We start from the raw sequence: 20,233 nt of genomic DNA on the forward strand, positions 1-20,233 counted from the left end.
CCTTTACTACATCCCTTCACTGACTCCAACACCTTCTGCTGGGCCTCCTTGTCCCTTCAATCTAACTCATCCATTTTCTCCTTCTTCATCTCTACTGTACTACATCCCTCCCCTGACTCCTTCACCGGCCTCTGTGTTCCTAAAAAAATCTCTCCTCTGATTCCCCTTCTCTCTACTATACTAAATCCCTTCGCCACCCCCTGACCTTCTTCCTATGGGCCTTTAATCTCTTTGATCCATTTCCCCCACTTTCATCACCCCTCTCTACTATGATCCCTCTCCACCCCCTCACCTTCTTCCTCTGGGCCACCATGTCCCTACAATCTCCCTCCTCCATTTCCCCCTCTCATATCTTTCTACTCTACTACACCTCTCCCCCACACCTTCCTCGAGGCCTCTATGTCTTTAAAATCACCCTATTCTATTTCTATCTCTCATATCTCTCTACTCTACTACATCATCACCCCCTCTGATTCCTCTTCTCCTATCTCTCTACTGTACTACACGCCTCCACCATCCCAACCTTCTTCCTCTGGGTCTCCATGCTTACTTCAAAAATCTTTCCTCATTTCCCCCTCATTTTTCTTTCTACTCTACTACATCCCTCTCCCATCCCTCACCTTCTTTCTCTTGGCCTCCATATCACTACAATCTCTCACCCCTGTTTTCCTCTCCAATCCCCCTCACCTTCTCTTTCCTTCGAGCCTCAGCCTCCTTGGCACTCCGTTTCTCCTCGGCCTCCCTCTCTTTGCGTTCCCGTTCTTTCTTCTTGCGTTCCTCCTGCTCCTCACGTCGCCTGTCCTCATCACCCCTGCGGTCCTCTTCCTCCTCCCGTGCATGTCGCTCCTCTGCTTCTTTTTTCCTGTCTATCTCCTGCAGCTCACGTGACGAAGACACAACACGGTTTTTCTGTAAGGATGCAAAATTTACTTTTAAAAAGAAGTTTCCATAGTAAAAAAAAATATACTCGTACCAAAATCAGTTTATGAATAAATAGAAATTCTCTAGTTCATAGCATGGTTGGAAACCAATATTGATGACCGATATATTCAAGGGCTTCTTGAATGATAGGCAGAAGCCAACACTATAACACAGGCAAATCCTGCTTTTTTCATAAATTCATGCAATTTTCAAGTTGCAGACAAGGCTTGTGAGAAAATACTTTCCAAAAAATGAAATCTGACAAGTCTTTTCTGACAAGCCATTACAAATTAATGGCACAAAAAGTCACATACATGCATCTGTTCAAGTAGTTTCATTTTCTTCTTGATTTCTGCCTCGAGATCCTTCTGTTTTTCATCATGTGATTTGATTTCCTTTTTCAGTGTTCCCTCCGGCACATTCATCTTCTGTTCTGCTGCACTGCATCTGAGATTCAAGACAGGGGAATAGTCTAACAGATACAATTCAGTATACAATAAAGTCAACTATCATTGGTAATATTAAAAAAATAAAAAAGCATCTTGATCATTGATATTTTTCTTCTATCTAAATATTTCTCCTTCTATGGCAGTTTGTCTTTGATTGTCAGTAACATGCCATACTGATCTACATGCCCTGGAAAAAAACTGGGCACCATGTCATACTGATCTACATGACTTAGATGATAACTGGGCAACATGCCATACTGATTTTCATGACTGGAATGATAACTGGGCAACATTCATACTGATCTTCATCACTTAGATGATAACTGGGCAACATGCCATACTGATCTTCATAACACAGATGATAACTGGGCAACATGCCATACTGATCTTCATAACAGAGATGATAACTGGGCAACATGTCATACTGATCTACATGACTGGGATGATAACTGGGCAATATGCCATACTGATCTACATGACTGGGATGATAAAACTGGGCAAAATGCCATACTGATCTACATGACTGGGATGATAACTTGGCAACATGTCATACTGATCTACATGACTGGCATGATAACTGGGCAATATGCCATACTACTCTTCATGACTGGGGTGATAACTGGGCAACATGCTTACTGATCTACATAATTGGGATGATAACTGGGCAACATGCCATACTGATCTACATGACTGGGATGATAACTGGGCAATATGCCATACTGATAATCATAACAGAGATGATAACTGGGCAATATGCCATACTACTCTTCATGACAGGAATGATAACTGGGCAACATGCCATACTGATCTACATGACTTAAATGATAACTGGGCAACATGCCATACTGATCTTCATAACAGAGATGATAACTGGGCAACATGCCATTCTGATATTCATGACTGGGATGATAACTGGGCAACATGCCATACTGATCTACATGACTGGGGTGATAACTGGGCAACATGCCATACTGATCTACATGACGGGGATGATAAATGGGCAATATGTCATACTACTCTTCATGACTGGGATGATAACTGTGCAACATGCCATACTGATCTACATGACTGGGATGATAACTGGGCAAAATGCCACACTGATCTACATGACTGGGATGATAACTGGGCAACATGTCATACTGATCTACATGACTGGGATGATAACTGGGCAATATGCCATACTACTCTTCATGACTGGGATGATAAAACTGGGCAAAATGCCATACTGATCTACATGACTGGGATGAAAACTGGGCAACATAACATACTGATCTACATGTCTGGGATGATAACTTGGCAATATGCCATATTACTCTTCATGACTGGGGTGATAACTGGGCAACATGCTAACTGATCTACATGACTGGGATGATAACTGGGCAACATGCCATACTGATCTACATGACTGGGATGATAACTGGGCAAAATGCCATACTGATCTACATGACTGGGATGATAACTGGGCACAATGCCATACTACTCTTCATGACTGGGATGATAACTGTGCAACATGCATACTGATCTACATGACTGGGATGATAACTGGGCAACATGCCATACTGATCTACATGACTGGGATGATAACTGGGCAACATGCCATACTGATCTACATGACTGGGACGATAACTGGGCAACATGCCATACTGGTCTAATGACTGGGATGTTTATAGTGTTAAAAAGCCATTTATGTCCTTTGTTCACAGAATATCTACTTTTTCTTATGAAAAGGAAAATTATCTTCAAAACCATATGACATTCTAACATTGAATGATCTCTCAACTTAAATTTATGATTAATTCTGAACTTGATCATCTATTACATGACAGCATGCTGGTACCTGTTGTGTTGGTTGTCAGAGTTGTCCGAGCAGACCCATTCATCACTAAACTCACGCCCCAGGTTATTTGATGAGAATGGCAGCGTACGCCACTTCAGACACTTATCTGGCAGAATAGTACAGTGAATACTAAGTGAGTGCTTCATTTAAAAAAATAAAAAATACATACTTAACTTTTAAAGAATAATGAATAAAATTATAATTAAAGAAGCATTTTCAGTGAAAAGATATCCCCCGCCAACAATGGCTTGTTTGTGCTTGATGGCTTGTTTGTGCTTGAAGGTTAAAAAAAATCTCAGAAAGAATAAGATAAGCACATTGGTTTATCCCTTTCTGAGCCAAATTATAAAATATCGACCGGGACTACTTTATGCAGGCATCATCACAGTATGTTGGTTCTTATTTATTCCAAGTGTCATGAAATTCTACCAGCTAGTTGCATAGAAAAGGCTGCAAACATGGATCTTTTAATAAATCAAGGGCAAATAACTCATATAGAAATTACACAATCCAAAAAATAAATAAACAGGCATCATCGCAGTATGTTGGTTCATATTTATTTCAAGTTTCAAGAATTTCTACCAACTAGTTACTGAGAAATGGCTGTAAATGAGAGTTTTTCAAAAAATCAAGGTCAATAACTCCCAAGTACAATTGACCAATCCAAAAAAAAAAGGAACAGGCATCATCCTAGTATAGAAATTCATATTTATTTTAAGTTTCATGAAATTCTGCCAGCTAGTGACTGAGAAATGGCTGTGAATGTGCATTTTTCAAAAAATCAAGGGCAATAACTCCAAGGACAATTGACCAATCAATTATTTTTTTTGGACAGCCATCATTCCAGTATAGTGGTTCATATTTATTTTAAGTTTCATGAAATTATACCGGCTAGTTACTGAGAAAACGCAGGTGACGAACGGACGGACGGACAACGCCATTTCAATATCCCCCTCCCTAGAAATAGGGGGGGGGGATAAAAAAAACTTTTATGATAGGAATATTAAGATAATGCCACAAAAATAAGAAAGGGCCAAGGGATGTTAAAACCATCACTCATGGGGTAATTACCTCAGTGGAACAAGGGTACTGTATCAACAAGAACTAAAGCCAGAGTTGTGGGCCTTTCTATACAGTGCAGTGTAGTATACATGTGTGTATTGCCTCTGGCAACATGTATAACAAGTTTCATTTGAATACCTTGAATGTTTTTGAGTTATGGAGAAGCATCGCTGATCAGCGACACCTCTACTGTTGACACAGAAGCTATCACAATACTTCACCTTTTTCTTCGAAAATTAAAAGAGCTAACAGAAAATGAAATTAATAAGAATATACTGCTATAAAAGCATAGCAAGTCTTACCACATTGCAATGTGATGTTGATCTGCATGGCTCTCTTTCGTACAAACTTTGGATCATGAGATGGAAGGTCTTTCCATCGCTGGCTAACATAGCCAAAACTCTCCCTGAAACAATCCAGTACAATCTAAAAATACAGTTTGGATGATAAAACAGGCTTACACATAAGGGAAAACATTTACATTATAATTGCCCATCTACCAGAGTAATTGATATTCACTTTGAAATTATATTTTCTCATATTTTTGAACTTATATATAAAAATCTCCAAATGAAATCAAGATGTTTTTTGAGCTTACCAAAACTTCAAGACACCTTGTTGTGCTGAAAAACAATTGAGACATAAACAAAATATTATAAACCTCCAAATACAAAGAATAAATAACAGCCCTTGAAAACATATCATATATATCCATTTCGATTTAAAAAGGGGCCAAAATTAGTTTGACAGATAGCCTTTAGTATCTAATGTATTTTCTACCTTCCCATGAAGTTGGGAAATATTGATAACTACCATTTTTAAAGAGCAAAGGATGTACACAAAGATGACAAGTGACTGCAAGACTGAGTGGATGTCAATTTGTATCTGTTATACTTTTAAATCAGATTGGTGGGCAGTATTTTTACATAATGTCAAAAATATTTTAATGAAAACCTTTACAAGTTCATCTAACAATGAAAAGAGTTCATCTACTGGCCATGACCAACCTGCCTACCAAGTTTGAAGACCCTGGGACCGAGAGTTCTTAAGTTATTTTTTGGAAAAGTTTTTTCAGCTTGATGTCTCCAACTGACCAAAAATCAATACAGTTTACCTACTGGTCATCAGCAAATGACCATAACTAAATTTAATTCTAAACCTCACAAAATATTTCAGTAATATTATCAGTTAAAAGTTTTTCCAAAATATTTCATGACCTTGATTGTGTGCATCTAGAACAGTATGCATAGAGCTAATTGGTGTGAAAGATAGAAATAAGAAAACTCAGCTAGATTTCCATAAGATTTCTTCAGTTGTACCATATCATTGCCAAGTAACACTAGTCTATAACAAGCCAGCGCTAGAACTGCATGTGTTTCATACCTATATTGAGATCCTTCCAGTACTGGACCATGTGTTCACCCATGGCCTTGAGGAGATGACGGTACTCCTTGGCATCAGCAAAGTCCTGCTTGTTGTGGGTCGGCTCCAGCACATAGTATGGCACATTCACAATACCTACCACACCACTGCAGAACCTACCATACAAACAATCATACATATTTGCATCTGTCTGACAGTGTCTGGTACAAGTTAATGGTTATGTTACTTAAACAATCAATACAAATGCAAACATGATTAATGTTGCTCTTATCAAAATGGTTCCCCCTTACACAATTACAAAAGAAAATGATTGTAGTGTATGTTCTTGAAACACATATAATTATACCAACTGATAAGACAACAACTCATACTTTTGTGTAAATTCATGACACCTGGGAATGTAAGACTAAGTGTACTTACACGCCCCCGTCTGTTTGTGGTCCGACTTTCTCGTACATCTTGATGAGGCGACTACAGTTGTAGACAAACACCCCATCATGAGATCGCTGGTCAATGTTGATACCAAATATTAGGTTCATCGTTTTTGGCTCCTTTAAAGCCCTGAAAATGATTTTGATACAGTAACATGATACTAGCATCAGTGCCAAATGAGTTTGATACAGTAACAGGATACTAGCATCAGTGCCAAATGAGTTTGATACAGTAACAGGATACTAGCATCAGTGCCAAATGAGTTTGACACAGTAACAGGCTCCTAGCATCAGTGCCAAATGAGTTTGATACAGTAACAGGCTCCTAGCATCAGTGCCAAATGAGTTTGATACAGTAACAGGATAGTAGCATCAGTGCCAAATGAGTTTGATACAGTAACAGGATAGTAGCATCAGTTCCAAATGAGTTTGATACAGTAAAAGGATCCTAGCATCAGTTCCAAATGAGTTTGATACAGTAACAGGATACTAGCATCAGTGCCAAATGAGTTTGATACAGTAACAGGATACTAGCATCAGTTCCAAATGAGTTTGATACAGTAACAGGATCCTAGCATCAGTGCCAAATGAGTTTGATACAGTAACAGGATACTAGCATCAGTGCCAAATGAGTTTGATACAGTAACAGGATACTAGCATCAGTTCCAAATGAGTTTGATACAGTAACAGGATACTAGCAAGTAACAGGATACTAGCATCTGTGCCAAATGAGTTTGATACATTAACAGGATCCTAGCATCAGTGCCAACTTAGTTTGATACAGTAACAGGATATGAGCATCAGTTCCAAATGAGTTTGATACAGTAACAGGATACTAGCAAGTAACAGGATACTAGCATCAGTTCCAAATGAGTTTGATACAGTAACAGGATACTAGCATCAGTTCAAAATGAGTTTGATATAGTAACAGGATCCTAGCATCAGTGCCAAATGAGTTTGATACAGTAACAGGATACTAGCATCAGTGCCAAATGAGTTTGATACAGTAACAGGATACTAGCAAGTAACAGAATACTAGCATTAGTGCTAACTAAGTTTGATACATTAACAGGATACTAGCAAGTAACAGGATACTAGCATCAGTGCCAACTGAGTTTGATACAGTAACAGGATACTATCATCAGTGCTAACTGAGTTTGATACAGTAACAGGATACTAGCATCAGTGCCAACTGAGTTTGATACAGTAACAGGATACTAGCAAGTAACAGGATACTAGCATCAGTGCCAACTGAGTTTGATACAGTAACAGGATACTAGCATCAGTGCCAAATGAGTTTGATACAGTAACATGATACTAGCATCAGTGCCAACTGAGTTTGATACAGTAACAGGATACTAGCATCAGTGCCAACTGAGTTTGATACAGTAACGGGATACTAGCATCAGTTCCAAATGAGTTTGATACAGTAACAGGATACTAGCAAGTAACAGAATACTAGCATCAGTGCTAACTATTAAAGTTTGATACACTAACAGGATACTAGCAAGTAACAGGATACTAGCATCAGTGCCAACTGAGTTTGATACAGTAACAGGATACTAGCATCAGTGCCAACTGAGTTTGATACAGTAACAGGATACTAGCATCAGTGCCAAATGAGTTTGATACAGTAACAGGATACTAGCATCAGTGCCAACTGAGTTTGATACAGTAACAGGATACTGACATCAGTGCCAACTGAGTTTGATACAGTAACAGGATACTAGCAAGTAACAGGATACTAGCATCAGTTCCAACTGATTTTGATACAGTAACAGGATACTAGCATCAGTGTCAACTGAGTTGGATACAGTAACAGGATACTAGCATCAGTGCCAACTGAGTTTGATACAGTAACAGGATACTAGCATCAGTGCCAACTGAGTTTGATACAGTAACAGGATACTAGCAAGTAACAGGATACTAGCATCAGTGCCAACTGAGTTTGATAAAGTAACAGAATACTAGCATCAGTGCCAACTGAGTTTGATACAGTAACAGGATACTAGCATCAGTGCCAACTGAGTTTGATACAGTAACAGGATACTAGCATCAGTGCCAACTGAGTTTGATACAGTAACAGGATACTAGCATCAGTGCCAAACGAGTTTGGTACAGTAACAGGATACTAGCATCAGTGCCAACTGAGTTTGATACAGTAACAGGATACTAGCATCAGTGCCAAACGAGTTTGATACAGTAACAGGATACTAGCATCAGTGCCAACTGAGTTTGATACAGTAACAGGATACTAGCATCAGTGCCAAACGAGTTTGATACAGTAACAGGATACTAGCATCAGTGCCAACTGAGTTTGATACAGTAACAGGATACTAGCATCAGTGCCAACTGAGTTTGATACAGTAACAGGATACTAGCATCAGTGCCAACTGAGTTTGATACAGTAACAGGATACTAGCATCAGTGCCAACTGAGTTTGATGTTTCCATATTACTACAGCCCAGTTGTAACATGCATCAAAGATCTAAAGAAACTAAAGTAAAATGAACCTCATAGGAGGCAGACGAAAGCAACATTTACTTTTGTTTTCTGTTTGCACTGTCCCTTTTGAGTTGAGCTTCTCTCTTCAACTCAGCTGCGTGCTGCTGGGCTCGCCGTAAATCCGCCTGAAAAAATTAGTTCATGTAAACAAACCTTTTGAACCATCAACTTCCATCCTCTATTTGCCTTAACAATATCATGTTTTACAGTTTGTCCTACTTTGAAAGCCAATGAGATTGCTGCATTTCGTTTTAAATTTGAAAAATATTTCCCATATTCTGCAATTCGTCCCTGATATGAACTCCGATACAGAGAAAATACAGTGATATTTGGCCTACGTGACTTTTCTAGAAAGTAGGCGGAGCCTGTATTGTTTACTGTAAAATGTTGATGCTTTCCATAATACGGGCATTCTTAAGTGGCCGACCCCTAGATTTGCAACCAAAATTAATCAACAACATATCTGCGACAATTTAATTCTTAGGTCTGCATGTACCGCACCAGACATCAAGTGACATCAAAGAACCGGTGCCGCGCCACTAGATTATTTCCCTGGCTTGTCAATCAATTTTTGGGTGGAGTCGGCGTTTGTCAGTCAACGTTTTGCCGGCTGTGCGGACGTGACAAACTGTAAGCAAGTTCGCCTTCGGCTCGCTTGCAATATATTCCGTATTTTTAAAAATATGAAAGATAACTAATACATAATAACTATATACTAAAAAAATGTCACAATGCGACACGAAATGTTTTTAAATTTAATTGGTGCAATCAGGAAATTTTAGCAAGTGTTATCGCTACACAACATTTATAACTTAAGTCATTAGAGTAGACCATGATCAAACTAACCACAAATGCTATCCCAAGGTGTGTTCACATTAGGTTACTGCACACCAAGCTCCATCCCAATATATCATGCCTAACTCAAGCAATGGAGTAGAAACTGATTTTCTTTATTTTAGCAATAGTGACCATGCCTTTGACCCTACCATCCTTTTATATGATCCAAACCTACATATTTATATGAGTGTTAGCAAGTTGACATACCAACTGAGCCTTGGAGAGGTTTCTGGTTCTTGATTCAAGGTCCTTGGCTTTGCTCTGAGCTTCCTTGGCCTTCAGTTCCGCCGCCTTAGCCTCCTCAAGGTTCTTTTTTGCATCACTTTCAGCACGAGACTTAAACCTGCTTGATGTGTACTTGTAAAGTTTTGGTTTGTAAAGCAATGCTGCCAGTTTTTTAGTCCGCACTTTTTTCCCCTGAATATACACTATCATCCTAGGGTCCATATACAATATTGCCACATAGGCTCGGAATGAACGCCGCTCAATCATAAGGCTGTAAGAAAATAAAAAAAGATTTTCAACTTAGTAGTCAAATTTAATAGTAGACATTGTACTTACAAATGCTCTTACAGGAAAGAAGAAAAAACAATTGAATTTATACTTAACCAAACCTGTTGTGTTCATGAAAGCAGGTATATGTTTAAAAGATGGAAAACTAAGCAAAGAAGTAAAACAAATAAATTATTTAGATGGCAGTATGCACTAATGATAAACATCAGAGTAAAATCAGATATGATTTTTTTCTGATAAACAGAGGAGTATGACACATGAGCTCTTTCACTGTACGAAAACTAGAATTCCATGGAATTGGATATGTTGATACCAATGTTGATGTAAAAGGAGCAAAACTTGGTAGTAAAATAAGAGTTTTGTCCAATTATCATACCCTTAAAAATATGTATACCAGCTGCATTTTAATTGAATTGGGAATAACTCTGGAGTATCTGAGGTGATTTTCGTCACGATCAAACTTGACCAAGACATTATGCCCATAAACAATGTCACAAAGTTTCATCATGATTGGACTACTAATGAAATTGTCTGCACAAGACATAAACATACCGTTTTTTCAATGCAAAAGGGGCACAACTTTAGAGTTACTGAGGCTATTAATCCCACGATTGAACTTAACCAAGACATCTATGATCATGCTCATTAACACTCTCAGAAAGTTTCATCATGTTTGGATGAAAATACCATAGTCTGCATATTTGTCTTAGGCTCAACTAGTGAAGTATGCTCAAAAATACACAGGTTAAGGTAAATGCAATGTTTATCAAAGTCAATTTAAAACTAGATGTTTGTTTCCCACACAAGTACATGTCTCCCCGCATATCATCCCTTTGTTCGCCGAACTATTGTATTAATAGAATACTGCAGAAACAAAACCCTACACACAACTTGACTTGCTGATAAACATTCCTGTAAGCATTCATGGCTGTAATTCAAACACTTATGGAGATACCCACGACATAAATTTGTGACAGACAGACAGACGGAGTGACAGACAGCGACCATGCAAAAAAAACAATATGTCAACTTTCAGTTAAAAGAGGATGCATATTAAGAAGTATTTTTTTAAGCAGTTACAAATAAGCATTTTTCATCTACACACACACTCGCATGTAAAAGTGAATGACTCTGAGAAATAAATGTGGAAATATTTATCTTTATTCTCAAGCTGCTATTAAAGGACCATTCTGTCAGACATGACACATTGTTTCTTCAGTACCTCTCCACCTTTCAGTCCCAACAATTCTAATGTTATTTGTAAAAGCATCTTTGATGATTTAGGATAGCAGTAAAAATTGTAGAATTTTCCCTTTATTTGATTGCTCTCAGCACAAAATATGTACACACAAAATGATATAACATGTCTGTGTTCAAATTGCTATAAACTTGACAGAGTGTCCCTTTCAACTGTAAGCTATATGGTTTTAACAGACCAGCAGTACATGCATGCTGTACATGAGATACATGTGCGTGGAGCAACTATCAACTTGAAACAAAATAACATTCTTGGAATACAAACGTGGACAGTTTACCTTGGCATGCTGAAAATGAATGAAAATTTACTCTTTGTGATAAGAGAATCCAAGCTAACTTTGACGTATTTCTACATGTATTACATATGTCATAAATTTAGTTCTGTAAAATTACTCATTTTGATGTCTTTCTGTTATTTATTACTTCTATATGAATAACAATTGATAAATATTATTAAAGACCTGCATAGTTTTTTTGTTAATAAAAGAAATGTAACATAGATTCTGACATAAAATGATTCTATTATTATCAAAATAAGAAGGAAACTTTACCACACATGTAGATGTCAAAAGTGTTGACAACATATAAAGCATAAAAAGCAAAGAAGAAACAACGTTCCAGTCAAGAGAAACAACAGCTGAGCAATGAATGGTAGGTAACATAAATATTGCAGTTACAAATATTATAGTTATACAAGTAACAAAACCATTTCCGCATTATAATTCTATGAGTTAATTGACTTATATATATAGAAAACAGGGGCCTCTCTCAAAAAAATGTAAGATCTTGGTTGTGACCTCAAAAATATTAACTTTGTAGAGACATTACACTTGGCAACAGTATTATTTTTTCCGTTTCCTTAAGGGCTATTCCATTTAAACATATAACCCAGGGGGGGACGGCAATTTTTTTCATCATATAATGTAGGGTGTCTTTTTCACTAATTTGCATCTGCGGGTGGTTGCCAAATTGTGGAATTTGCTTCTGATGGGGGGTGTCAAAATTAAAAATTAAATCACATATGACATAAGGGTGAAAATCCCTTCAGACCGATCGAACAGTTAATTTGTGTTACCTCCCTTGAATTGTTTATACTTGGCGGAATTCTTCTGTTTTATTCCTTGATAGCAATTTCTCAATATACCGTAATCCTTTGCGGTATAGGAATTTCCAGTTTCTTTTCGGGTTGAAATGAAGTCTAATAACAGCGCTAAAATCGGATAAATTACCACCCCAGGTTTGTTATGAATTATATTTTCTCATTATATATGACATTTCAATGAGTTTATAATACATCATAGAGATATGATATGCATAACATAAGATATTAATCGCTTGACAAACTACCTAGACAGGAGGTTGTGGTGGGTGGGGTAAACTGTTCTGAAAAATATATACTGTTCCTAATCTTATTTGATTATTGTTGTTGTTGTTAAATCAAATAGATGAAACACTTCTGCTATTAATTTCCCTTCCTTTTATTTACAGATATGATTCAAATATGCTGATATCATGTTTTGAGAACATTACTTCCATCAAGATCACCATTAGAATTGGTTTGGCTGCTAGTACACCCAGGACTGCAAGCCGATAGTGATGGATAACCAGTGGTGGTCGACAGACTACTATTGGATGGACAGCTTTCGTTTATTTGACTGCTATTTTGGTTGGACCATGAGTGTTGGTTAAACACCTATAGATAGTTGGACTGTAAGTGTTGGTTTGACAACCGTTGTTGGCTGGACTGCTGAATGGACAGCAAGTGAAATGGACAGCTAGTGATGTTTGAACTGCAACTGTTGGTTGGACAACTATTGTTTCTAGATGGCTATACTTATAGATTGGACCACGAGTGTTATTTCAACAACTATTAACTGATTGAAAATGTTGGTTTTACCATAAGTGTTGAAAGGACAGCGATTAATAAATGGACCTCTTTTGTTGCACAGCTACTGTAAATTGGACAGTGATAATTGGTTGGATTCCCATTCATTGGTTGTGTTTCTCAGACTGTTTGTTTTATCTGAGTCATGATCATTGAAAGTCATATAATCTGTATAGAATTATAAGTACTTATTACTAAGTGCTTATTATTAATATTATTACAGGTACAATTATTCAATAATAATATTCATAATGCGCAACATATTGGTACAATTATTCAATAATAATATTCATAATGCGCAACATATTGTTTTATACTATAAACAATAATTTTACAAGCTCTTTCAATTAATTACAAATCCATACAACCATGTCGTGTTTGTTTTCCAATTATTTTTTAAGATAGACACATCAACTTGCTTCAAACATGATAAATATGCCATTTAATTTTGCACAGCAAAAAGAGTTCATGGCATAAATTATAATCTTATTCTTATCAAAATTAATGATATAAGAAGTGTTACAGTTGAATCATTAAATTGTATTTCACATCAATTTCTAATGCGTCATTAGGTTTGATGAGATCTCTTTGCCACTTTGAAATCAGGGTCAAAGTCCCTTGAAGAAAGACCTTTTGCCAATTTCTGAGAAAACGTTAAAGGGTATGTTCAAAAAAGTTAAAATCAAGTTCTGTTTGACAAATGGACTGGAGATGTGCCATGTGATTCTTCCTATAACGGTAAATTAATGATATCAATGTATCTTCAGCAACAAGATAGTTTAAAACATAAAACACGGTGACTATAGAGTGTAAAATTAAAATGATAGTAACTCTTCAAATCTTGGGAAAATGTTGTGAATTAAAACAGAAATGGTTCAACATATGTATCATCATTAACAGCATCCATTAAAGCCTAATGTGAGATCAGTGAATTAATTTTTTTAACCTTTTATACTTGTAAATTTTAAATCGCTTCTAAAGGGGGTTATTCCGGATCTATAACAACAAATAGAGGTAGGACCCCCAAACGGTTAATTTGCTTCTGTAAGGGGGAGGTCTAGTTCAAAAGTGCCTTCCCCCCGGGGGTTATATGTTTAAATAGAATAGCCTTAAGTGTGTTTTCAACGATACTGGCTAAATTTCAGATTTTACTGATATATAGCAAAATAACAAAACTATAATGCTTAGATAATTTCAAATGATGATTAATTTTTTTACAGACTCCAGGAGACATAGTAAATTACAACACAAACAAAACAGGTTTTAAGTGTCTAACAGATTGACAGTCTTGCTATAATCTGACTGCACATCATTTAAACAAGCAGCTAGACCCATTCCTTCCAATGTCCAGACTTACCCATCATCAGAATCGAAGTCAGACTCTGGGTTAGTAAGGATGATGTCTTGTGGGTCAGAGAGTATGTCCAGCTCTGGGTCGCCGTTGTCCAGGAGTTTCATGTTGTACACGATGACCAGTGTTCCCGAGCTGCCCTCAATACGGTCAAACTGGGCAAAGAAGTCATCATCTGTCTTAAACGGTGAATAGCGCAGAATAATGTCCATCTCCATCGCAAACTGCAAAACAATAACAGTGGTTCGATATTCACACATTATAACACATAATGTTTTAATTGAATTGAAAAAAGAGGATTGCATCTAATTGAAAAAACAAACATGGAACACAACAGGATGAGAGAAACAACTTGTAGGTATCAGAATATAATCAAGTAACTCAAGCTCATTGGTCACATATTCTTATATGCCCATTAATGAGACTAGCATGAATGAGCAGTTTCCAAATTTAATACAAGAGTCATCACAAATATCATTATTTGGTGCCAACAACACAAATTTACCCTCTCTTGGCCCATTTCTGTGTCATCAATAGGATTTCTGCTCCCTATCTTGAAGGATGGCAATGGCACAATAACCTATAACACAATAACATGTTCTACAAAACCAATCAATTATATTAAAAAAACTGCAACTGATCAGGGATTTTTTTTCGTGAAATTTTCCGCCCAATAACAGCTGTTTCCCCTCGCCGAAAAACGTCCAATTTTCCCAAAAAATGTCATTTTTTCCCAAAAATTGGTAATCAATTCCCCTCAGAAATGAATGAAAAATACAATCATGAAATGTCAGGGTTTTTCCGGCAATATTTATAGCCGGTATTCGGTCATGTTCCTAATGGCAAAAAGTACCCTTTTTTCTCCCATTTCTTAATAAAAATTTCCAATCTGGAGTTCTAAAACTTCAAAAGAAAATAAGAATAAAAGACGATGAAAATATAAACAAAACAGTTATATCCCCTACATGCAAGTGTCTATTCACATAAACATACAATGATGTAATATCCGCATCATGGTGAAGGGTGAATTTTCATTGGTTTAACTACATTTTTTATCCAATTAGAGAGCATGTAACAAATTAAGAAATAAAATTGTTGAGTTAAAAACATGTATCATTGTCAACAAAAGGATTACTAATTGAAAAGTGTCAGTATATTATTCGGTGCAGGAGGGGATTAAAATAACTAATAGACAATGCTGTTCTTTGTCATGTCTATACTACATGTTTACATACATGACATTGACCTTCATTGCCAATATCGGAAAATGACAGAACTGAGAAGTGAAACCGAAAGTAGACAACTGGGTGAAATGACAAAGTATTTATTTATTATAATGATGGTGTATTTACTTTTTGATGAATGCCAAAGGAAACATGTTGATGAAATCCTACAAAATTCATTGATTTGTTTTATGATCAATTGCAAACAAGTCTGACTATTTGGAAATTGGAAAAATATTGACATATTCATTACATTCTCTCTATGGGTGTGAAAGTCATCATTTTTAATAGACAGCAGATTTTGTATCCAATTTAAGAGGAAGATAAGCCCATTAAATTGTCTCTGAAGTTTTTGACTATTTCAAAGAGTTAAAACAAGGGATTAAACAATGTAAGGTGTTAACAGAGTCAGTGCATATTGTGATGAAAATACCAATGCTATTCATTATAGTACGGTATTATATAAATTATATCCTTTGTAATTATTAATGAAAAATTTCCCAATATTGATAGGGATCATTTGGCACAAAAATCATGTTTTACATGTTTTGATGATAGTAACAGTCATTAAAGAGAGTTGAAACGGTTTTAATAGGTGTCTTTGTTACTGTTTATTTTAAATGACCATTTTAATGGTCATTGTATTTTCCCAATTTTGGGAATTAACACGCTTATTTTCCCAATTGTAAAGCCACAGGTGGTTTTGAAAATTTAAATAAAAATCACTGCTGATTTTTGCTATCACTACACTAAACAAAGACTTTTCAAACTTAAATCTGGTGTGTAAATTTTTTTTTAATTGATCAATACATGTAATTAAAACAGTTATCAAAGATTAGAAACATAAAAAGTTTGTTTGTAAATAGTAAATTAACAATAATGAAGATGTCATATGTATCCCTCTTCTTATTTGTAAACAATATTTTAGCTTAGTGCTATGCAAACATTTCATAGACCAGAACAAGTAAACCAAACTAGAGATTGCTTTTTTGAAAAAAGCGCTTGTCTCCCCTATAAATGAACATGAAATTTGTACATTTGGACCTGACACGAACCAACAGTGAAGTTTGGTTAATTTACCCGTATTAAATAGTGAAGAGAAAAATGTGTTGTTGATTAATCTTGGAAAATGTAAACAAGTTTGCATTGTAATAAGTTCCTAGGCGCAAGCGTTATTCGTTTATTGATCGGAAACCATTTTTCAGCTCAATGTCATCATGACATGAGGGATCATCTACATGACCAACTTGCATATCATGTATTAAGTTCTTGGATGCAAGTGTTCTTTAGTTACTGAGCGGTAACTGTTCTTCACCTTAAGGTCACGGCAACCTTGATCTTTGACCTAATGATCTCAAAATCAATAGGGGTCATCTCTAGTCATGACCGACTAGCATACCAAGTATGAAGTTCATGGGTGCAAGCGTTCTTTATTTATTGAGCTGAAACAAAAGTGTGACAGATAAAAAAATCAATAGGGGTCATCTACTAGTAATGACCAATTTGCATACCAAGTATGAAGTTCCTGGGTGCAAGCGTTCTATAGTTATTGTGCGGAAACTGTTTCCTCACCTCAAAGTCATGGTGACCTTTACCTTTGACCTACTGATCTCAAAATCAATAGGAGTCGTCTACTAGTCATGACCAACTAGCATACCAAGTGTTACATTCCTGGATACAAGCGTCCTTTAGTTATTGAGCAGAAACCATTTTTAAGCTTAAAGTCACCGCCAACATATCTTTTTTTACCTGAAGGTAACCTTGACTTTTGACCTAGTAATCTCAAAATCAATAGGGGTCACCAACTAGTCATGACCAATTAGCATACCAAGTATGAAGTTCCTGGGTGCAAGGGTTCTGTAGTTATTGATCAGATACTGTTTCTTCACCTCAAGGTCACGTTGACCTTGACCTTTGACCTGCTGATCTCAAAATCAATAGGAGTCATCTACTAGTCATGACTAACTGGCATACAAAGTATGAAGTTCCTGGATGCAAGTGTTCTTTATCTATTGAGCAGATACTGTTTCTTCACCTCAAGGTCATGGTGACCTTTGACCTACTGATCTCAAAATTAATACGAGTCATCTTTTAGTCATGACTAACTAGCATACCAAGTATTAAAGTTCCTGGGTAAAAGCGTTCTTTAGTTATTGAGCAGAAACCATTTTTAGGCTTACAGTCACCACCAACATATCGTTTTTTACCTGATGGTAACCTTGGCCTTTGACCTTTTGATCAGAAAAATCAATAGGGATCATCTTCTATTCATGAACAACTAGCATACCAAGTATGAAGTTCCTGGACCTAAAGGATTTTAAGTTATTGAGCCGAAACCGTTTCTTCACCTCAATGTCACGGCGACCTTGACCTTTGACTTACTGATCTCAAAAACAATAGGAGTCATCTTATAGTCATGACAAACTTGCAAACCAATATGAAGTTCCTGGGTGCAAGTGTTCTATAGTTATTGAGCAGAAACCGTTTCTTCACCTCAAGGTCATGGTGACCTTTACCTTTGACCTACTGATCTCAAAATCAATAGGGGTTATCTACTAGTCATGACCAACTAGCATACAAAGTATGAAGTTTCTGGGTTCAAGCGTTCTTTATTTAATGAGTGGAAACCGTTTCTTCACCTCAATGTCACAGTGACCTTGACCTTTGACCTACTGATCTCAAAATCAATATGAACAAGAGATATTTGTCAAACATTATGCCCCCCCTGAGCACCATGTTGTCAGGATTATTTGGACAATTAAATGAAATATGCATTGACCAAAATGATAGCTGATTTGTCATTGACGCATAATTCCATGACTATTGTTTTTACATTATATATATCTCGAGTAAGGTGTTAAATACATGTGTGACTGTCCTACTTACTCAGTTAATAAATTTTAATGATACGATTTGTTAACCTTTAGATACAAATTGATGTATTGTTCGGCATTGATGTTATTATTAATGTATTATATTCATGTTTCTTTATGTTTTCGTATAACATTTTAATACATGCCTTTTTGAAATAACATAGATTTATTGCTTGCGTTTTCATTCTAAGCATGTATGTGTGTGTGCGTGTGTATGTTTCTTTCAGAAGGCCACATTGTAAATAAGTCGTGTGTTATGTTTGTTTATAATATGATTCCTATGTCTTAATGTGTTACCTTCTTTAAATAAAGTTATTATTATTATTATTATTATTATTATTATTATTATTATTATTATTATTATTATTATTATTGACATTAGATGCCTTTGAGGCAGTTTTAAGATTTTGACCATTCAAAGTGTGAGGATAGAAGGCACAGTTTTTAATCATGTTCTGACTGATATTTGCAGATAAAAATGTATCATTCATGTGAACATTTTATTTTACAGATTTCTTACATTTTTCTCCATCAATGAATAAAAATATGACAGAGTAAAAAGGACAGCCCCTTGACTGACCTAGACAATGGCAGTGATTTTTTTTCATGCAATTTACTGCCTTCTAAAGGCTGTTTCCCCTTGCGAAATACTGTCAATTTTTCCCAAAATCTTATAATTTTTTCCCAATTTGATAAATGCAGATTACATTAATGAATAAAAAAGCAATGAATTTCTTGAAGTATAAACAAAATCTTGACAAGACTTACTCTTTCACAGCATGATGTATGCATAAAAATGTTAAAACATCTAGACTTGCCATTATATTAGCTGTTTTGGCCTGATTTTGTATTTTTCCCAAAGTCAACTTTTTTTCCCAATTTGCAAGGCACAGGCAGTAAAAATAATTACAAAAAAAATCACTGAATGGTGTACATTACGTACCTCATCAATTTTCTCCTCATCGTGGAAGGTGCGGGAGAGGAACAGACATGTCTGTGTGTCGTCCTTCTTTGTGAAAATAATCATGTCGTTACCAATCCTCATTGAGCCCCTGAACACATAAACATGTTAACATGATGGGCAGATGTAAACACATGTATTACGTTGTGTATATATATGGCAGCAGATGTAAACACATGTGTATATAGCAGCAGATGTAAACACATTTGTATATGGTAGAGTTAATTCACAGGAGTTCTTAATAACTAATTCAAAATGTTGTTCATGGATGGTAATGAGAAATGATTGGAATGTTTTGCAGTAAAGCCTCATTTTTCGCATTGAACCGCTGCTAAACTAATCGCACACCTTATTTAAATGTAAAGATCAGCAACGATTCCCAGTCCATTCCATAACATCTATAACAGACTACTTTGCATAATAAAATTCAAGTCATATACTCAAAGAATAAATATGGATATAATACCTTGAATAGAGATGAGCACTTACGATTTGAGTCCATTTCCATACATGCCAATCATGTGATCATCAACATTTCTCTTGTTGGACCTTCCAAATGTAATGATGTCCGCTGTGTCACCTGGAAACAGTGTCAGGGTAAAATTAAATAACAAAGTAAATGAATGATAAATTTAAGCATAAGTTTTATTTAAATATATATTATGTGTGTCATCATGAAATAAATGGAGTATTGTCGATATCTCAAATCTAATCTTTTGTAAAACTGTAAAATATTGTTGTTAGA

At 36.0% G+C, this 20,233-nt stretch overlaps 1 protein-coding gene across 3 annotated transcripts in view; it reads right to left on the reverse strand.

The window, feature by feature from the left end:
• Positions 1-20,233, reverse strand: part of LOC128231313 (ATPase MORC2-like) — a 51,069-nt gene that overhangs the window by 28,291 nt on the left and 2,545 nt on the right. For all 3 annotated transcript variants that reach the window (XM_052943962.1, XM_052943963.1, XM_052943960.1), the window contains 13 exons: positions 19,978-20,068; positions 19,471-19,579; positions 14,937-15,011; positions 14,438-14,655; positions 9,633-9,921; positions 8,628-8,713; positions 6,073-6,213; positions 5,653-5,807; positions 4,868-4,892; positions 4,572-4,675; positions 3,208-3,313; positions 1,236-1,368; positions 688-909 (listed from right to left, as the gene is read on the reverse strand). In XM_052943962.1, the coding sequence (XP_052799922.1) occupies positions 688-909; positions 1,236-1,368; positions 3,208-3,313; positions 4,572-4,675; positions 4,868-4,892; positions 5,653-5,807; positions 6,073-6,213; positions 8,628-8,713; positions 9,633-9,921; positions 14,438-14,655; positions 14,937-15,011; positions 19,471-19,579; positions 19,978-20,068 (1,754 nt within the window). The remainder of the gene's footprint in view (positions 1-687; positions 910-1,235; positions 1,369-3,207; positions 3,314-4,571; positions 4,676-4,867; positions 4,893-5,652; positions 5,808-6,072; positions 6,214-8,627; positions 8,714-9,632; positions 9,922-14,437; positions 14,656-14,936; positions 15,012-19,470; positions 19,580-19,977; positions 20,069-20,233) is intronic.

This window comes from Mya arenaria, chromosome 4 (assembly GCF_026914265.1).
Source record: "Mya arenaria isolate MELC-2E11 chromosome 4, ASM2691426v1".
Lineage (NCBI taxonomy): Eukaryota > Metazoa > Mollusca > Bivalvia > Myida > Myidae > Mya > Mya arenaria.